This window comes from Jaculus jaculus, chromosome 14 (genome assembly GCF_020740685.1).
Source record: "Jaculus jaculus isolate mJacJac1 chromosome 14, mJacJac1.mat.Y.cur, whole genome shotgun sequence".
Classification (NCBI taxonomy): domain Eukaryota; kingdom Metazoa; phylum Chordata; class Mammalia; order Rodentia; family Dipodidae; genus Jaculus; species Jaculus jaculus.
Window position 1 is genome coordinate 54,589,961 of NC_059115.1, and position 22,135 is coordinate 54,612,095.

A 22,135-nucleotide genomic window follows, 5' to 3' on the forward strand; every position below is an offset into this window, starting at 1 on the left:
TTCACTATGTAGTCTCAGAGTGGCCTTGAATTCACAGCAGTCCTACTACCTCTGCCTCCAGAGTGCTAGGATTAAAGGGGTGTGCCACCACACCTGGCTACAAATGTCATTTAAAGCTCTATATGATAATATATATGTGTGTGTGTATATATGTATGTATGTATGTATGTATGTATGTATATGTTTATTATGTGTGTGTGAGAGAATGGGAACATAAGGGCCTCTAGCTAGTGCAGATGAACTCCAGGCACAAGTGACACCATATGCATCTGTCTTATGTGGCTACTGGAGAATCAAACCTGGGTCCTTAGGCTTTGTAGGCAAGCACCGTAACCTCTAAGCCATCTCTCCAGCCCTTCATTGTTCTTAAAAATGATTATGATTTTTTTCATTATGTTCACATATATATGAATTCTTACACTTTTATCTTAGAAGCATTTTAGTTTTGTCAAAGGAAAAGATAAAATTTAATTTCTTACAGTTTTAATTATTTTTAATGTTTTAATTATTTGTGGATATATTTACATCTTTGTAGACTATAGAAGATCCAAAGCCATTTGGATTGCAAATTTTGACTCATGAAAATGTCATCTCTTCTGAGCCACTAAATAATGAAGGGAATTCAAATGCTGTGAAAAACACCTCTGTCTTAAAAACTCCTTGTATTCTAAGAAGATCATCTAGACTGGAGAAGCTTAAAGCAGACAGAGATGCAAAGCATATAGATGATACATGCAAGATGACAGAAACAATTTTGCTAAAAACACTTAGCTGTGAAAATCAAATAAATAAATCTTCAACTAAGAATTTCAGGTATGATATCAAATTAACCTCTTTCTTTCCAGATATACTATAGGTCTAATGGATAATTAAATGCTTGGTGTTTGTTAGAGCCAGTATAAAGTTATTCCTAGATAAAATGTTTTTATGTTGCCACTATATTTTGAAAAAAAAATGTTTCATTTTTTATTAAGTAGAAAATTTGTATGGACACATCCTGCCCCTATTCCAGTAAGGGCCCTCCTCAGTGAGATTGCTGGTATGTACCATGGGGTTGTGAGAGCAGCAGTCAGTCATTGTGTGTGGGGTGTGTAGGGGGAGGTAGGGAGCTTCTGGATAGTCCCTCCTACCCTGTGGCTCTTACAGTCTTTCTGCCCAGTCTTCCACAAAATTCCCTTAGCCTTGGTGCTGTGTTTTAAGTCTACTTTAGTGTTGAGCTCTCAGCTGCTTCTGGATTTTCACTTTGGTACATTTTGAGCATCCTCAGTGTTTTCATCACCCTGGTGCAGGTTGTCAGGCTCCCTGTGGACGGAGCACTCTTGCTCATCTTGCAGTTCCTCTGTGGTTTCACCTGGGCCCTAGCTGATATGCGAGGGTGCTTCATCTCCTGATAACTGACAGGAAGTCAGTTATCTTTTCCTATCTTGTTGATAGATTTTGGTTATCCTTGCTTCTTGCTGCCTGATTGTACCCCCAGAGGCCCAGTGTGGTTAGGAGTCTGCCATACTGACCAGAAGTCTATTTTGATCAGAGTCATACAACATAGGACTACCTCCTTTTCCCTGCAAACTAACAGAGTGAATAGTAACATGCCAACATGGGAGTGATGGGTGGGACAGGAGGCTCTGCATACTCACATTTGCAGGTAACTGCACCTAGACAAGAAAAGCACCAAGAGAGGGCTGGCTGGCTGGTATGGGCATGTCTCAGAATTATCTGCAGTTTATTCAGGATCCATTTTCATGCAGAAATTGCCAGTTGAGAAAAGCTCAGTAAAACACCTTTGGGTTTTAAAATTTTAGTCATAGTTCTGTATGGTTTGCTATCAATACTTATGGAAAACATGACAGTCATTTAAAAAATATCTTTTGTTCTAGAATACAGGATTCTGTTTTAATGGATAAAGGTAAAGGGAAGACTATGCCTTCATCCAGATTCAAGAGTGACCAGATAAGGAAAAATGAACGACTTCTAAATGGTGAGCCATATTTTGAGTATTTAACTTACAGAAATACAATTATGGTAGAAAGCAATTTAGAGATTGCCTTTCTCAGCTTTCTACAACCTCAGAACTGGTAAGACTTTCCCATTATCACATAGTTCATTAGCAGAATAACTATAATTTGATCCTAATTTTTGGCTGTCAGGGTAATAACTTTTTCCATACTTCTGATTGGGAGAGGATTCTTTGAGAATTAAGGAATCCAATGTAGGCTGTCAGACTTTGCAAATCAGTGCCTTTAACTTCTGTGCCATCGCTTCAGCCCTATATGGGGCTTTCTCTTACATTATTTAATTAGTTGCTATATATGAAATATACCTTGAGAATTCTTTTCAAATCGAGGTGCATCATCAATGTAACAAAATACGGGTTGGAGGGATATCTTAGCTGTTAAAGCGTTTGTCTGCAAAGCCAAAGGACCCAGGTTCGATTCCCTAGGACCCACGATAGCCAGATGCACAAGGGGGCACATGCATCTGGAGTTTGTTTGCAATGGCTGGAAGCCCTGGTGCATCAATTCTCTCTCTCTCCCTCCCTCCCTCTTTCTCTGCCAAACAAATAAAAAGAATACCCAAAATAGTAGCAGAGGAATGACCAAAGTTATTATTATTATTAACTTGTGTGTTTGTATAAAACCCAAAAGATTGAACTGACAACTCTATTGTAATAAAAGAATATAGAATCATAGTTAAAAATAATAGTGAAATTTGACAAACTTGAAATGTGGACCAGAGATTGTGTCAATTTTGAATTTTCTGCATTTAATAATATTGTGGTAGTATAAGAGTATTTTAAGATATATATGTGTGTGTATATATTATTAGATATGGACATATTTTGTATGTAAACATCACATGTTGGTACCATCCTTTCCCTTCTCCCTGCCCCTTTTCTGAAGAGGCCTTCCTCATTAGGGATGCAGGTTAACCCCATGGGTATTGTGGGTCATGCATTATAGGGCAGTTATGGGGAAGAGGCAATGTAAGACATTATTTTTATTCTTAGAAAATAAATGCTAAGTATTAGTGATAAAAGGACATGGTATATAAAGGTTACTCATGATTATACATCTATTTTTTGCTGCTTGTTTATATATAAATAAAGAGGGAGGAAAATGATTTACAATTGTAGCAGAATGTTCACAATGACTAAATGTTGTGTTAACCTTTTATTTCTATTCTGAGGATCAAATTCAAGATTTAACATATGCTAGGTAAACCCTCTACCACTGAAGTCTATCATCAGCCTCTTTGTTCTGTTTTTATAACTTTTAAAAAGTCCTTAAATTATTTAAAAATAAAAAGGTAAGAAAATTCAGCTGGGCACTCTGGAGGCAAAAGTAGGAGTATAATTTGATTTTGAGGCCAGCCTGTGACTACAGAATGAGTTCCAGGTCACCCTGGGCTAGAATGAGACCTTATTTGACCCCCCCCCCCCAAAAGGGAGGGAAATTCAATAAACCAAAAATGTTAAAATTAGTATATATCACGTGTGTGTGTGTGTGTGTGTGTGTGTGTGTATTTCAACTAACTTAATAATGTAAGAGAAAGCCCCATATGGGGCTGGAGAGATGGCACAGAAGTTAAAGGCACTTGTTTGCAGAGTCTGACAGCCTATGTTAGATTCCTCAATACCCACATAAAGCCAGATGCACAAAGTGGCACATGCATCTTGAGTTTGTTTACAGTGGCAGAAGGCCCTGGTGGGCCCATTCTATTCTTTTCATGGCTCTCTCCCCTACCTCCTCTTTTCCCTCTGTTTCCAAATATGTAAATTTTTGAAAAACAAAGGTCTCATGATAAATTGTAACAATTATAGTGTTACAAAAAGAAGGAAAATACCTAATTTTATGACTAATAAGAACTGTGTTATACATAAAAAAATTTAAAAATTCTATTGAAATACATTAAAAGATAGACTTGAACAAGTGGGAATAATCTTGTTTCTGACTAGAAATACTCAGAATGTGGAAACTTATATCCAAAGCTTCAAGTACAGTGGGGCCTTGCTTTTTTTACTATCTGACATCTCCCCCATACATTTTTAGCCCCCTTCTCTTCACTGTACACTAATGTATGCCCTGATTTTATTCCACAGTATTGGGTTGTTACAAACACATCTCAAGCTACAGGGTACATATTCCAGGCCCAGAGTGACTACTGGCCCACAGGAACATAGTTGTCTTATATATGTTTTGTGAGCCCTAATTGTAATGGGGGAATTGGGGCTCCAGGATGCTTTCTGGAGGAACCCCAAGCCCTGAGTTCATATCTGCAAACTAACCAAAGAATTGGAAATTCTAGATTCAAGAAAATGATTTTTTTTTGTTTTGTTTTTTTGAGGTAGGGTCTCACTCTGGTCCAGGCTGACCTGGAATTCACTATGTAGTCTCAGGGTGGCCTTGAACTCATGGAGATCCTCCTACCTCTGCCTCCCGAGTGCTGGGATTAAAGGCGTGTGCCACCACACCCGGCTAAGAAAATGATTTTTAAAATTCCATATTTTATTCAGATATTACAAAGATATGGGGAAGAGAGAAACATGGGAGAAAAGGATAAAATGGGGAGAAAAGAGCTACACCACATGGAACCCAAAAGCTCATATGTAGTTCAGGAGCCCATGCAAATGAACATGATTCTTGGGGGGAAAAATCATAAAAAGGGATTTTAAAAACATGGGCTTGTGGGCCAGGTGTGGTGGTGCACGGCTTTAATCCCAGCACTTGGGAGGCAGAGATAGGAGGATTGCCATGAGTTCAAGGCCACCCTGTGACTCCATTGTGAATTCCAGGTCAGCCTGGGCTAGAGTGAGACCCTACCTTTAAAAACCAAAATAAATAAATAAATAAAAAGTGCACATCCAGAAAGATTAAAAGTGAAGACAGTGGGTTGGAGAGATTGCTAAGTGGTTAAGGCATTTGTCTGCAAAGCCAAAGGATCTAGGTTTGATTCTTTAGGACTCACATAAGTCAGATGTACAAGGTGGTGCATGTGTCTGGAATTTGTTTATGGTGGCTGAAGGCCCTGGGGTGCCCATTCTCTCTCTCTCTTTGTCTATCTAACCTGTCTCTTTCTCTAAAATAATTTTTTAAAGATTAAAAATCAAAAAAGTGATGACAGTAATAAAAGATAAAAAGTGTCTCTTCCCACCCCAGCATGGTTGCTTGGGGGGGGGTACACAGATATATCTTACCCGTCTGAAGACTCCCCCACCAAAAAAAAAACACGTTGCTGCCAGTTCCAGAGAGAGAGAAAAATGCCTGACTCTTTGTGGGTCCAGTGCAGATATATTTTAGAATTTGAGCCACTATACCTGGACACACACCAGGTGTCCCAGTCAATTGGCTGGGCTTAGAGAAGAAATCCACCCACAGGGTGAGCACTCAAGAGAGATCTAATTGGATAGGATGGGCAAGCCCTACATTCCATGACAGACACAGGTGGGGTGAGGCCAGCTGGGATTGGTGTGGTGAGGGTGTGGCATCCTATGGTCCTTCCCTTTAAGGGCTGTCTTGATCCTGCCTAGTTTAACTGCCTATTATGAAGCCCCTACATAATCACAGAACTACCAGCCTTCTAATGTTTGCAAATGGGTCTCCTGATGTATTTTATCTGGTTTACTAGTTGTTTACTATGTAGGACTGGTGACTGGAAGTGACTATTTCCACAGCTTAGTATTAATAACAGAATCCTTTATTTCTTGCTTCTAATTTGTTATGTTAGTAAATTGCATAGTTAATAATTGTATGGTCATATTTGGAAGCAAGCACTGTTGTTGTTTCTTCGCAGACATACTTATTATCTGATGGGAGAATGCTTTATATTCTGAGGCATAAGAAGGAATGTTCAACAGCAGCAATTAGATTAGTTTTGCAGTGAACTAATAGGGAGTAAAATAAAAGAAAAAATAGTTTAAGAAAGATGCTGTGGTACTTATTTAACTTTATAAGGTGTGCTATTTTTGTTTTTGTGAGACAGTGTCTTGCTAAATAGCCCAGGGAGCTTGGTATGTAGTCCAGGCTAGTCTGGAACTTGTGATTCTCCTGCCTTGGCTTTCCTAGTGCTGAGATTACAGGAGTGGGCCACTGTACCAGTTACCTTCTCATTGTTAGGACAAAACACCTGCCCATAAGCAGCTTATGGAAGGAAATGATTTAACACTTTCAAGGGGAAAGTTTCACTGTGGCAAGGAAATCCTGGCTGAGCTGAGGCTGGGCATAACATCTTGCCATAGTAGCTGGAAGGGAACAGCAAGAATGAGTGAGCTCTGAATACCCAATGGGCTGGGCCAATAAATCTCAAAGTCTGTCCCCAGTGATACATCTTTCTCAGCAGGGCTCCATCTTCCAAATTGCCACTCCCTGGAAACCAAGCATTCAAAACAAAACTCTTGAGGTTCTGGGGACATTTCACATATAAGCAAATTAGAAAGACCAAACTTGGAAAAATAATCATCAATATTATCCTGAATTTCAGGGAACCCACTGAGCATTTCCCCCAGAGTTAACTGGACTTAGGACATCCACATGAATAGTTTCAGTATTTAAGTGGTAGAATAGAGAAGTGGCACTTAGTATGTATTAGGGAAACAATTTTATTTGTACATTTATTTTTTCTACCTTAGGAAACCAAGACTGTTACCCAAATCAAGACCACAATCCTTCTTTAATGTTAGTCAAATAGAAAACTCAGGAATTTCATGTCTGATCTTAATGACTTAGTTTTTGTATCTTCCTGATATATGCTTCAGAGATATTTCCTGCATAGTTTTATAAAACTTTGGGGCATTGCTACATTTTATAAAGTTTGATAATGTATCACTATAGTAAAATTATATATAATCATCTTATAAAGAGAAAGTGTCTATTTTGGTTCATTCCACAAATTACTGCCTTTGGTTGTGTGGTGAGGTGGCACATCATGGCAGGGGAACATGGTGGAGCAGAGTTGCTTCCATTATGAATAGCTAGTAAAAGAGAGGAAGGGCAAGGGGCTGGGTTTTCAGTGTCCTCTTTGTGGAATGTGAATATGATCCCTCTTGAGCTCATGTATTAAAAGCTTCACTAACTCCCACTAGTGCCACCTGAGCTTTTGAGGACATTCAAGACCCAGACTATAGAAAATGACAGAATTGTATGTTGAGATAATCCTTTTACCAGAATTTTAAAGAAAATTTGTTACTCTTCTTATATGATCACTTTAGATGAGGGTTTAATCAATATATGCCACATATCATATAATAATCTTTTTAGGTTACTGGAAATACTTTAAAACATTTATCTGAAAAATTATATCTTTTTATATTTAGGTACAGTCATATTTGTGATGATGAAGAAAATACTCTGTCATAATATTATATACCCTATTTTCAGTATAGATTAGATTTCTCATCATCAATTCCTTCTGATTTTCAAACAAGATTTTTTGTCCTCTGTTCTTCTCCCTGTTTTAGAAAAGAGGAAGATGAATAAACTGTGTCCTGCTACCATAAACCGGAGAAACATTTTTGGAGAGAACTTACTGTACATGGCTGCTCTGCGTGATGATGTTGAGCTTGTTCGATGTTGTATAAAAAATGGTGGAAACGTTAATCAGCAAAGTTATGCTGGTAAGCTAGAGTTATCACCCACAGTTGTCTTTAAGAATGAATTGTAGTTTTGTTTTAATTACCTCTATGTAAGTATAACAAAGTGAGCCTGAGGCAAATACGAAGCAAAAAACTTTCTAGTAATTTTCTTGTATAAGTAAGGGCTTCACCATTATCTTCCAGGGAAGAAAATAAAATGGGTGGTGGAAAAATAGCATTAAATATCTCCTTTAAAGATTATGCTAGGTGGGCTATGTGTACAGGCAGGGTGGTTCCTAAGGTTTGCTTTTTAGGGTCATTATTAATATAAGACATATTCTTGAATGAAGGTGAAGTGAAACCAAGGCTGAGAAAAACTGATAGTTCATTGAGCAACAGGAGGAAAGTCATGATAATGGTAGATGTGCAGGAGTAATGACCAGGGATATGGAAAGGCTGGGGTATGAGATAGAGGTTCAGAAAGAAAACAGTCTTTCTTTGTGGCTGGATTTGTAGGACAAAAGTCCCTTGGGGAGAATGTGTTTTTCTGGAGAAAAGAGACTCCTTAAAGATACTTACTGTGCTGAGCAGTACTGGGCCAATGTTGAAAGGTGCTTCAGAGTGTCTGTACTTTTGATTTTATTTTTACATTTTCCAGTTTGTGAAACAGTGTAAAGTCTGTGCTACATAAAAATGCCATAGCACAGTCCATGGACAAACAGGAGCTCCTCTGTGCTTATGCTAGCAAGACCTGGGTTTTTGCTGTAGAAAGGGTAACACCAAGGCCCTATAAGTTCTTCTTGGTTTGTTAATGAGAGCACTGACTCTTGATTTTAAGATATAAAGTTCTTTCTTTTAGTCTTCTGTGTCTTTACAGTTCAAGAGTAGCTCTACATACAGCCACACTTTATGGATTTTCCAGTTATGTCTTAATATGCTTCTCCCATTATCCTTGTTTTCTTGTGCCTTATTGGCTGTTCCCTGCTTGTCTTCAGCCAACTTCCTGACTGCCACAGGCACTTTCCTGACCTTCCATGGATTATTCACTTCTACTTTTTAGCCTTCTCTACTTTTCCTTTTCACTTTGCACCTTACCTCTATTTGTATTCCTGGATATCATATTCTTCAGAATTAGAAATTGCTGTGTAATTGCAAGGTTGTCTGCAAACCATTTTCATCAGAAATTATCTGCAGTGTTTGTTTAAAACCATCACATTCACCCTCCAAAATCTGTAGGTTAGCACATTGATTATATATGTATTTAACAAACATACCCTGGTGATTATTTTAAATATATATATATATACACACACATGTAATTTATTTATTTATTTCAGACACAGAGAGAGAGAATATGAGAGAATGGGCACTCTAGGGCCTCTGCAAAGAACTCCAGATGTATATTGTGCATCTAGCTTTACTGGAGAATCAAACCTGGGTCCTTTGTCTTTGCCAGCAAGTGCCTTGATCACTAAGCCATCTCTCCAGTGGCCCCCCGCCCCCAGGTGATTTTTATTCTCACAAAGTAGAAACCTCTAGCAAGGGGTGTAAAACTTCCATGTAACATGTAAGTTCATTTCAGTGAGCTTCTGATTCCTTTGTATCAGGCATTTTGAAAACACACAGATTAATATTTTCTACTAAGAAGGTTTAAACATATTTTTATCATATACCTCCCCAGAGGCTAAGTGTCTTATGAATAATGAACAAAATGTAACAATAGCTCAGTGGTTTCTTCACAGGTAATATTTACTATTTTGTAAGTCCTTATTTGTCTTTATAATACTTTGTCACTTTTTAAAGTGTTGAGCTAGATATTGCCTATGTTGCTTCGAAACTGATGGGCTCAAGTGAGCCTCCTGCCTTAGTCTCCTAAGCAAATAAAACTACAGATGCATGCATCCATACCCAGCAAATATCTATGCTTTGGGTTACAATGGATTTCTTTTTTCTTTTACATATGAATTTATTTTTACATTTTTTATTATTGGCAATGTCCATAATTATAGACAATAAACCATGATAATTCCTTCCCCCCCCCCGAACTTTCTTCTTCACAGTTCCATTCTCCTATCACATACCCTTGCCCTCTCAATCAATATCTCTTTTATTTTGATGTCATCATCTTTTTCTCCCATTATGATCTTGTGTAGGTAGTGCCAGGCACTGCGAAGTCATGAATATCTAGGTAAAGTGGGTTTCTTTTTTCAGTAATTCATTACTTATCAAAAAGCAAAGCTGGCAACCAGGAGATAGTTTGAGAAGAAACTTGAGACTACTCATAATAAATCTTACAAAGCTTCTTTGCTAGGACTGCTGTTTTGTTTTGTTTTATACTGAATTCCTATTTTTGAGCTGTTAACACATTAGAACTGAAAAAGAAAGTGGACATAGGCCAAGATTTTTATAATAGTAAAAAGCTTAAGCCAATGGCAAGGCAAGAAACAGATAACATGAAAATGAGAGATGAAATTGTTTTTACACAGTCCCTCCCACCAGAAACTAAGAGATGCCTTAATTACCCCATAATGAATACCAAGGACCCTAGTAAGGAGGATCCTCAGAGTATTGGAGACCTGGGATAGGGGCATATAAGACCATAACTTATGTAAATAAAAATTTATATTTATACATAAAAATAAACTGGTATCTGACAGGTATTACTGAAATGATAATCAGAATGACAAAAATATCCTTTTTGGAAGATAATAAATTTCCCTTTAGCAAAAAAAATGTTGTGTACTATGTAATATAGAGGATCATATACTTCATATCTCTGTGAGGGTTCACAATTACTGCAGGAGAATGTATAACAAATAATATTATAGTAGTCTTCTCATATCCATACCTTTATATTTTACATTGATATTTTACATTGATAACTCACACACATACATTGTGGAAGTGATAAATTTCGCTCATGTATATAGTCAGTACCTCACATGTTTTTTAAAATTTTATTTTTACTTATTATTATTGGCAACTTCCATAATTAAAGGCAATAAACCATGATCTTACATGTTATTTTTGTGGCAAAGATACTCATCTACTCTTGTAGTATATTTTAAGGATATAGTAAATAAACTCTAGTCACCATGTTGTACAATATATCTTTTAAACTTAGTCCTCCGATCATAGTGCAATTTTGTGTCTTTTAACCAGCAGTTCCTCAACCCTCTACTGCAGCCACCTCAGCTACTGGTAGCTACATTTGGTTAGTTTTTTTTTAAGTTATAGCTTTTGAGACAAGGTCTTGGTGGTGTAGCCCAGGCTGGCTACTTGAAATCCTTCTGCCTCCACTTCTTGAGTGCTGAGATTACAGACATATGTTACCATGACTGGTTTTTCTAGTATTTTCATTTCAGTCCTTTCAGATTCCAACCACAAGTGAGATCGTGCAGTATTTGTTTTTCTATGTTTGACTTATTTTGCTTCACATAATGCTGTCCTGGAATATCCATATTAAATGGTGAAGTGCAAGATTTCATTTTTACTACAACTGAATAATACTCTACTAAATGCATATTGTTAGCAACTAATAATTATCAATAGCATACTGTCATCTCAAACAAAGAAAAATGATACTTATGTAATAACATGTAGTTTCTGGTTAGTTGAATGATTATAAGGAAGAAAAGAATTTCTTTGAATTGTCTGATACATGGTCTTGCTCTCTGAGTTACATTAATGAATGTATCTTGATTTAGAAGATAAAGTATTTCTCCTCTTCTCTATTCCCTATTATTTGATAATTGACCTATAGTTTTTTGTTTGTTTGTTTTTTCTAGGTAGGGTCTTACTCCAGCCCAGGCTGACCTGGAATTCACTATGGAACCTATAGTTTTAAATTAAATATGGGATGATTAATAATACCTTAAGATTTTTGTCTTTTCATATTTTTCAACTGCAGAGCTAAGAGTTAGGAATGTGATTTTCCTTCAGTTTTATTTTTCTTCCTGTACAGGCTGTTTTCTTTTTTATCTTTTTAAATTTTTTTCGTTTCTTCTTCCTGTATAGGCTGTTTTCAACATGTGATGGTGACCTTGAATTTCTGGTCTGCCTGCCTTCACCTCCTCAGTGTTGGGATCACAGTCATTTGTTATTTATGCCCAGTTTTTAAAAATTTTTTATTTATTTACTTGACAAAGAAAGAGAGGGAGAGAGAGTGAGAATGGGCACACCAGGGCCTCCAGCCAGTGCAAATGAACTCCAGATGCATGCACCCCCTTGTGCATCTGGCTAAAGTTGGTCCTGGGGAATCGAACCTGGGTCCTTTGGCTTTGCAGGCAAATGTCTTAACCACTAAGCCATCCCTCTAGCCCCCTGTTATGCCCAGTGTTATGCTTGTTATGCTGGGGATTGAACCTAGGGCTTTGTGGATGCTAGCCAAACACCCTTAAGCAACTAAGCTACATCCCTAGTTCTCCCTCATCATCCCTTCTTCCCTCTTCCCCTTCCTTCCTTTTTCTCTTCTTTTTTTTATTTTTTCTTTTTCTATTATTTATTTTTACAAATAATAGAAATTTATTCAGAGATGCGAGAGAGAATATGAATGGGCACACCAGGCACACTGCAAATGAAGTCCAGATGCTTGTGTCACATTGTGCATCTGGCCTTATATGGGTACAGGGAATTGAACTCAATACCTTAGGCTTTATAGGCAAATGCCTTAATTGCTGAGCTGTCTTTCCAGCCCTCCCTCAGATATTTTGCATCTATTAAATTAACAGGGTAATTTTTGTTTTGTTTTGTTTTGGTTTTTTGAGGTAGGGTCTCACTCTGGTCCAGGCTGACCTGGAATTAACTATGTAGTCTCAGAGTGGCCTCAAATTCACGGCAATCCTTCTACCTCTGCTGGGATTAAAGGCATGTACTACCATAACCAGCAACAGGGTTTTCTTATGGTGATACTGTATTGTCTCATGTAATCAGGATATATTAAAATAAACTATCTAAAATTAGAGTTTTGTAAGGATAAGCACAAATATTAAGATGTTAAATACCAAAAAAAAAGTATTTCTGGTATGATAGGTTGGACAGCACTTCATGAAGTTTGTGTAGGAGGATTTTATCGGACAGCAAGTGAACTATTGAAGGGTGGAGCTGATGTAAATATCAAAGGAATGTACCAGATTACTCCTCTGCATGATGCTGTAATAAATGGACATCATAAGGTATTTTAATGCTTTTGTTTGTAGAGTAGATGCAGTGTTATATAAATACTGGATATTTCTGTTACCGCACAAGACAAAAACAGGAATTTCTTGTTCATTGTGCTAGTGAATACTCAGAATGTATAGTAAAAATTTACCTTTTGATGGGTTTGTTTTGCCTGATATGTTAATGCTATTTTAAACTTGTTCTTCTCCCTCCCTCCCTCTCCTCCTCCTTTTTCTTCTTTTCTTTTCTTTTTTTTTTTTTTTTTTTTTTTTTAAGGGTAGGGTCTTGCTTTAGCCAGGCTGACCTGGAATTCACTATATTCACTACGTAGTCTCAGGTTGGCCTCGAACTCACAGTGAGCCTCCTTCCTACCTCTCTGCCTTCCAAGGTGCCCAACATTTTAAACTTTCCTGGTGAAGGTTTTGCTTTGTTTTGTTTTGATACATGGTTTTTCTATGTTATCCAGGCTGGCCTCAAACCCCTGGGCTCAAGGGATCTTCCTGCCTCATCTTCCAGAGCAGCTGAGAATATAGTTTTTAATAAGTTATGAAAATATTTTCTTTGTACATACTGTTTTATCCCATACTCCCTTTTTATTTATTGACAATTTAATATATGTATACAATGTATACATAATCCCCTCCCATCACTTTCTTTTTAGCCTCCTCTGTACCCATCCCTCCTCAACTGTACTCCTGAATATACTTTTTTTTTTTCGAGGTAGGGTTTCACTCTAGCTCAGGCTGACCTGGAATTCAGTATGGAGTCTTAGGGTGGCCTCAAAGTCATGGCAATCCTCCTACCTCTGCCTCCTGCGTACTGGGACTAAAGGCATGCGCCACCACGCCCTGCTCTGAATATGCTTTTCAAACAGTGCTTTGTAAGCTTTAGAAAACTATTTCCTTGTTATACAGTGATGCCAAGTCCCAGTAAGAGGTATAGCCTCACAAAGTCTAATGTCATTTTCAGAATCAGCACAGGACATGAGAACATTTGAGAGTTAAATCATTAGTAAGTATATGCTAGCATGGCTATACCAGTGGCTAAATATCATAATACTATAATTCTACTCAAGTTGATTATAGTGCCTATAAATGGAAACATTAAGTAATATTTTGACTCTAGTATACATGCTTATCTCAGAAATTATAGGTACTATATTAAAGGGCTGAAATGATGCTAAAGATACCATTTCTTCCTCTTCCTCTTCCTCTATTTTTTTCCCCTTTTTCAGGTCTTCTGTATGCATTACAAACACTTTACCATTGGTATATATTTATCTATATAGTCCCCAGCCCCTACAGATTGCGTATTCTTTATTTCAAGAATTAGAAGTTGCTTCTGGGTTCAAAACTCCAAGGGTAGGAAAAGGGTTTGATTAGCTGAGCTCAAGAAGATCTGTTCTGCACATTTACAGTTAGAGATCTTTCCTCAGCTCAGTTGATTAAAACATTTTCCTACCCTTGGAGTTTTGAACTAGAAGCAACTTCTAATTATATTGTTGTGATGGTTGCATAACTCTCTTAATATACTGAAAGCGAATTATATTTCTTTAGGTAGAATTTGTAGGCTATGAATTATGTCTTAATAATATGTTAAAATAAATACACTTTAAAGTTAAAAAGTTAAAATTTGAGACTTATGATCAACTCAATGTGTTTGATTCATTTGAAAAATTTAGAACAAATTAATAAGAATATGGTTGAAAGACATAGGTAAAAATGTAGTGATCTTTTAAGACTCTGTATAAAAAGCATAAAAATAAAAAAAAATAAGAGAATCCATAGATAATACTGAGAAAAAAATCATGTCACACTTAATCTTTATCCTACATGTAAGGCTTACTTTGTTAGGTGAAAGAAATAGCATCCATATAAGCTATTACTATGCTAAAATTTTATTTGATGAAGTGTACTGTGTTGTGTATTTATGAGATGTTGGGTTAGAAGTTTGTTGGCAATGGTATTGGGATGCACAGGTATAAAAAATTCCTCAGACATTATAATTATGAATTCTTTGTGTTCCTAGAATGAGCTCTTGTATAAAGATTGGTATATCAGCCGGGCATGGTGGCATATGCCTTTAACCCCAGCACTTGGGAAACAGAGGTAGGACGATCACCATGAGTTTGAGGCCATCCTGAGACTACATAGTGAGTTCCAGATCAGCCTGAGCTAGTGTGAAACTCTACCTTGAAAGGAAAAAAAAAAAGATTGCTATACCATACTGGGGAGTCAAAGCCACATGTTTACACTGGAACATGGATTGTATTATGTTGTTGGAGTAGCTCAGATTCCATACCATTTTACTCCTAAATTCTTCAGCCTACATGTCTAACAAATAAGGACGTTTTCACACCTACAATATAATTTCTACTAAAATGATTAATAGTTTGTTAGTATTATCTAATATCTAGTTCTCATTAAAATTTCCTAATATTTTATAATGTTATTTAATTAGGATCTATCAAAGTCTACACATTTCATATGTTCATTATATCTTTTAGATATGTTTTAACCTACAACAGTCTATCTGACTTGTTGAAGAAACTGAGTCATTTATCCAATAGAATTTCCCTAATTCTCAAATTGGCCAGTTTATCTTGTGAAGTTGATTAGCTTGTTTCATCCCTTATTTTGCAAATGATTGTATTTTATTGGAAAGTCTACTTAGAGACCAAAATATAAATGCTAGACATGGTCATTACTATTGGATTTCAATTTTAATTGAAATGAATATTTTTAGAAAGAAAAATAAGTCATCTGTGTATACTGATACTTATTTCATAGATCTATACTTTGATTTTAATTTGTATAACTTTTTCCTTTTGCCATTTTTTTTTCAAGGTAGGGTCTCACTCTAATCCAGGCTGACCTGGAATTCACTGTGTAGTCTCAGGGTGGCCTCAAACTCACAGCAACCCTCCTACCTCTGCCTCCCAAGTGCTGGGATTAAAGGTGTGCACCACCATACCCAGCTTAATTCTTGTTTCTTAATATGTTAATTACTTATTATATAAACCACTTAAAAGATTGCTACTAATAGTGAAAATACTATTATTAACAATGAAAGTGCTAATGAAGAGGGGTCAGTAGTGTTTTTTAATTAATTCTTAAAGCATGTCCCATGAAGAATGAATAGTTATTGTTAGATTGTTAGGTACTTGAAATAATTTTGTTTTTGTATTCCTGGATTCTTATACAAGGAAGCCAAACTAATTCTAAAGTAAGGAAAAGTACTTGATTCAATAGAATGACATGAACATGGGCCGATTCTGTGTACCTTCACCTCTTTTCATGAATGAAGATACAAAGGCTTACTTGTTTTCCTTTAATGCAAAAGACCAAAGTAATATTAGATATAGATCACATCTACCAAGCTATGCCAATCTAACATCCAGTTTAAGAAAACACAGAAAATAAATGGATTAAGTTAAATGTTCCCAGAAAGAATTGATTAACATAGCCATAATGCAGGATATTATAAATGAAAAATTGGCCTGGACTCTATAAACATGAATAATTAAAGGAAAAAATGGCAAGAGAATGTGTGAGTGATGGTTGGTTACTAATTTCTCGGAACATTCAAAACATATTTTTGAGCAATTTAGGGACATGAATATAGCTAGATATTGGATGCTATTATGTAAATATAGTTTATAGGCTAAGCAGCTGTTTAGTATATTATGGTCATATAAGAGAATGTGCTTAGGAGTTACATAAATGAAATGTCATTGTATTTGTAATCATTTTTATAATATTAGTCATTTTTGTGCTTAAACATTTGTGTATAGTCACACATAACCTACATGTATATAGATATATATGCATATATATATGGGGAGAAATGTCAATTGTTGACTTCAGGTGAAGGATATGTAGTGTTCCATTTTATTCTTTTTTTTTTTTCCCCCCTTAGCTAGTATCTCACTCTAGACTAAGCTGACCAGAAACTCACTCTGTAGTTCCAGGTTGGTCTTTAACTCACAGTGATTCTCCTACTTCTGCCTTCCTAGTGCTAAAGGCATGCCTACCTCATCTAGCAGATTATATTCTTGTTTCAGCTTTTTATATGTTTTTTAAACTTTATTTTTAATATATTTTGTCTTATTTATTTATTTGAGAGCGAGAAAGAGGGAGAGGGAGGGAGAGAGAGAGAGAATGGGTGTGCCAGGACCAACAGCCACTGCAAACGAACTCCAGATGCATGTGCCCCTTTGTACATCTGGCTTACTTGGGTCCTGGAAAGTCGAACGGGGATCCTTTGGCTTTGCAGGCAAACTCCTCAACTGCTAAGCCATCTCTTCAGCCCAGTATGTTTGAGAGTTTTAAAAATGTGTAGAACCTGGCATGGTGGTGCACTCCTTTAATCCTAGCACTTGGGAGGCAGAGGTAGGAAGATTACCATGAGTTTGAGGCCACCCTGAGACTACATAGTGAGTTCCAGGTCAGCTTGGGCTAGAGTAAAACCTTACCTTATAAAAAGAAAAAAAAAAAAAAATTGGAGGCTAGAGGACAACTTCAAGTATTCTTTTTTTTTTTTTTTTTACTTTTTGTTTTATTTATTTACTTATTTGAGAGTGATAGAGAGAGAGAAAGAGGCAGATAGGTAGATAGGTAGAGAGAGAGAATAGTAGCTCCAGGGCCTCCAGCCACTGCAAATGAATTTGTGCAACTGGCTTACGTGGGTCCTGGGGAATTGAGCCTTGAACTGAGGTCCTTAGGCTTCATAGGCAAGTACTTAACTACTAAGCCATCTCTCCAGCCCTCAAGTATTCTTTTTCAGAAACACTTGCGACCTATCTTTTTTTTTTAAGATAAGAACACTCACTAACCTGGAACTCACCAATTAGGCTAGACTGGTTAGCCAGCAAATTCTAGGGATCCTCCTGTTTCTGCCTCCCCAGAGCTGGAATTACAAGTGTGCCATCATGCCTGGCATTTTTATGTGGGTACTGGGATCAAATCAGATTTTCATGCTTATGGGGCAAGCACTTTATAGACTGAACTTATCTCCTCACCTGCTGCTTGAAAGTTTTTAAAGTAAAAATTTGGGCAAAAAAATTAAATATGGAAAAAACACTATAATTAATTTTAAAATCATAGCTATTAATATTTAATTTATATACTATAAAATTCACTTAGAAGTATACAATTCAGTTACTTTTATTATATTTAAAGACTTAGGTAACCAACATTATCACCTATTTTAGGACATTTTTATTATTCCTTAAAAATAGCTTATAATCATTAGCTGGCACTCCCCAAAGATCCCACATCTTCTAGTCTTAAGAAACTTTTCATCTACTTCCTGTTTCATGACTAGAATGATGATGTGTACTTCAGAAGGAAGACTGGAAAGGACAAGTATCATTCTCATTACATTATGTCATGCCTTTTCCTATTTCTCAGCTTTTTCTTTCCTTCTCTCCATATATTTTTTCTTTCTCTTTTTCTCCTCTTAGTATTTTTAAGAGAAAGGAGTTTTATATAAGCAAATTTTGACGTAGTAAAAATTACTTTTTATTGAGCAAAAATTTTATAATCCCAGATTCTGTTTGTGGAAAGAAACATTTGCTGTTGCTTTGCGTTTTATGCCTGCACACACCTATAATAATATACCCTTTGTCTTGGCTACATTCCTTGGACAATATTTCTCTAGGTGGTGGAGTTACTTCTCTTGAATGGTGCTGATCCATTATTAAGAAATGAAAATGGAAAGTGTGCTTTGGATGAAGCCAAGGATTCTTGCATGAGAGATCTCCTTGAGAAATACATTCGTAGACATAAAAAACATCGTACATCAGGTAAGATTAAACTGCCCTGTTACACATTGATAGACTTATTAATAGTAAAATTATGAAAGTTAAATGAATTTTCCTCAGAAATTTTGAGAAAATACTACAATGATATCATTACATTCTCTTAATAAAGCATATTGACTTGTTTGCAACCCTGTATAAATAAAATATTCTAAAGGAAAAAGGAAAGGTAATTCTTTTTCCCAAGTTTATACATTGCTAAGAATTAAGAAACAGTTCACAAATTTATTTTTTAAAAATATTTACTTGTTCATTAATTTGAGTAAATCCTCGTGTGCGGTGGGGAGTGTGGGTGTTCCAGGGTTCTTGCCTATGCAAAGCAATGCCAGACACTCATACCACTTTTGTATCCAGCTTTATATGGGTAGTTGAGGAATTGAACCCAGGCCAGCAGGCTTTACAAATAAGTGCTTTTAACTGACATACCATCTTTCTATCTTCACCACTTCTTTGATTTATTTATGTAATGTGACAGAAGTTATAATTGGGTGTAATGGTGCATGCCTTTAATCTCAGCACTTGGTAGGTGGAGGGAGGAGGATTGATATGAGTTTGAAGCCAGCCTGGGACTACAGAGTGAGATCTAGATCAGCCTGGGCTAGAGTGAGACCCTACCTTGAAAAAACAAAAGACAAAATAAAAAAGAAATTATAATTGGTTTTATCCTATTAAATGAGTAAAACTAGAATTCCTTAAAAGATTTTCTTATGGATATCCATTATATTGTCAGGTTGGACTACAAAATTATTTTGTGTTTGTTACTGAAATTCTTATTTTGTTTGTTTGTTTTGTTTTTCAAGGTAGGGTTTCACTCTAGCCCAGGCTGACATGGAATTCACTATGTAGTCTTAGGGTGGCCTCGAATTCATGGTGATCCTCCTCCTCTGCCTCCCAAATGCTGGGATTAAAGGCATGCGCCGCCATGCCCAACCGTTGTTACTCAAATTCTATAAAAATTCTGTTTAAGGGCTGGAAAGATGACTCAGTGGTTATGGCACTTGCCTGCAAACCTTAACGAGGCATGTTTGATTCCTTAGTACTTACATAAAGCCAGATGCACAAAGGGGCACATGCATCTAGAATTTGTTTGCAATGGCTAGATGCCCTGGTATGCCCATTCTCTCTGTCTTTCTCTACTTGCAAACAAATAAAAATAAAAAATTTTAAGTTCTATTTAAAAATAATCTAAACTCCTGACAAATTTTAAATTTATTCTTCAATGTAGCTGTTAGATTTTTTGGTAAAATCACAACATTCCTTTGCTCAAAACCTTGTAATGGTTCTTCCATCTTCTCATAACTTAATTTTGGAGGTAATACACCATAATTTTTGCCATGCTCTCTTTACTAAAAGTGAGTTATTAAGTCTGGACCCCCACTTGAAGAGAGAATACCTAAGATTAATTTTAATGACATATTTTTGGAACCACTGCAATCATTGAAGTCCCTCTTATGCTGCTTTACTTAGCCTTTATCCACAGTACTTCATCTGTGAGCCATTTGGCAACTGACTTATTTCTTTTACTTTATATCTGCTACATGCCCACCCCTGAAAGGTTTTGAATTAGAATAATAAGGAATAAAGAACTTTTTTCATATGAAATATATTTGCTTGTTTTCTATCTTAGAATAAAATACATCCACTTTGGTATTGGATAGGGATTCATTCTTAAAACTTACATAGCATTGGGGAAGTCATCATCCATGTTTTTTTTAAAAAAATAATATTTATTTTAGAGAGAGACAAAATGAGAGAGAGAATTGGCGTACCAGGGCCTCAGTCACTGAAATTGAACAACAGATGCTTGTGCCACCTAGTGGGCATGTGTGACCTTGTGCTTGCTTCACCTTTTTGTGTCTGGCTTATGTGGGACCTGGAGTGTCAAACATGGATCCTTAGGCTTCACAGGCAAGCTCCTTAATTGCTATGCCATCTCTCCTGTCTATGTTTTTGTTTTTGTTTTTTTTTTTTTAAATCTGATTTTTGGACTTTTAGTACTTACTCATCTACTTAAGTGTCTTTGGGAATCTTAGTGTGAGTTAATGTATGTAACATACCTGAAATATTGTGTTCTTGATATATGGTGTGAGCTCAGAGTGAAAGGAATATAGCTAAATTTACCAATAACCAAAATTTAGCACCTCAGAATTTAGAACCCTTGCTGTCCCAAGTTCTCCAGTGGTATTATTTGGTGTTGGCATATGGGGGGTTGGAGGTTGTGGAAAGCTGTCAAAAGTTGTTCTGGAGCTATTCAGTTGGTCCCTGTTGTCTTCTGTTTTTGGTTAATTTTTTTGTTTTTTGAAAGGCTGGTTTGAGTAGGAGAATCCCTTCCCAGTAGTAGTTCTGTTCTTGCTGGCTCAGGCAGGATCCAACAAGAGAAAGCACTTCCCAGTGGCCACTGTCTGGAGCCTATCCTTGCTGACTGTGTGTTTGCCCGGAGCTCCTAGATTCCCTCCTGCTTCTCTGCAGGGATCTCACATGGGTTAATAATTCCTTTCGCTACTTATCTTTTTGGTTGGAGAGTTATTGTGTGTTATCTTACCTCTTCTTCCCCAGGTTTCCTTGTTGATGTTCCTATCCCACCATCTTTAGAAGTCCATTGCACCTCATAATTCATACCTGTGTAATCAGTTGTTTATACTAGATAATGTAGAGCCTTAAAACTGAGAGGAAATAAAACCTGTGTCCCTTCCAAATTCTCTTAGGAACCATGCCTGCCTGTATGTTCTTTGATTTAAGAACCAAACTTTGGAAAGGCATGGTGCCATCATACTCTTGAAAAACTATTAACTGCAATAATGAAAATAATGGGGATTTCTTTGTTCAAGGACTACCTTCACCTCTATGCAGACTTCATTATTTAATCTTAATAACTCTGTAGCTATTACTGGCTTTCACTTATGAATATTAATATGACAGAGACATTAAGAAACTTTCCCAAGCTGACCTACCAATAAGCAGATGCATCAGTATTGAAAACCAAGAGTTAAGTTCCAGAGAATGTACCACTTTACTTTGTTTGACAGGATATTATGTTTGTCTTTCTTCACCTGAATGAGGTAACTGAGTGATGTAGGTTTCATTATATAAATGATAATATGATTGTAACCATGAAAACCTTTTTCAAGGAATAAATTAAATTGCTTTATTTTTCTAAGCACAGTATTGTTAAAATATTTTATATATCTAATTCATATTCAAGGAAATTTATTTTTTATGTATCACATCTAAAATTCACATTTATTCTTTCTATTGAATATTCATTGAATGCTTTCTATCTATGCATAGAAACTTTTCTAAGTTTTTATCTTTTATGGATAAATGCATATTAGGTAACTAAAGTTATACATTCAGTGTTTAAAGGAGGCAATAAGAGAGAAATGATAAATTACAAAATATCAATGTATACTTTTAAATCAAATTATATTTTGTTTTTCCTGTGTATTCACAATGCTGTTGGCTTGCCTGAGTGAGACTGCAGCATTCACACTACAGCTTTATCAACCAAACCTAGTGGGAACTGTAATGATGTGCTTAATTATGAAAGACTTTTTTGCCTTACAAAAGTAGGTAGCATAATCTACTGA

The 22,135-nt window shown here is 36.3% G+C and overlaps 1 protein-coding gene across 1 annotated transcript in view; it reads left to right on the forward strand.

Moving 5' to 3' along the window:
* Ankrd31 (ankyrin repeat domain 31) overlaps nucleotides 1–22,135 on the forward strand; it is a 162,608-nt gene that overhangs the window by 33,564 nt on the left and 106,909 nt on the right. The window contains exons 4-8 of the mRNA XM_045133385.1: nucleotides 536–813; nucleotides 1,878–1,978; nucleotides 7,454–7,609; nucleotides 12,599–12,741; nucleotides 18,389–18,533. Coding sequence (XP_044989320.1) covers nucleotides 536–813; nucleotides 1,878–1,978; nucleotides 7,454–7,609; nucleotides 12,599–12,741; nucleotides 18,389–18,533 — 823 coding nt within the window. The remainder of the gene's footprint in view (nucleotides 1–535; nucleotides 814–1,877; nucleotides 1,979–7,453; nucleotides 7,610–12,598; nucleotides 12,742–18,388; nucleotides 18,534–22,135) is intronic.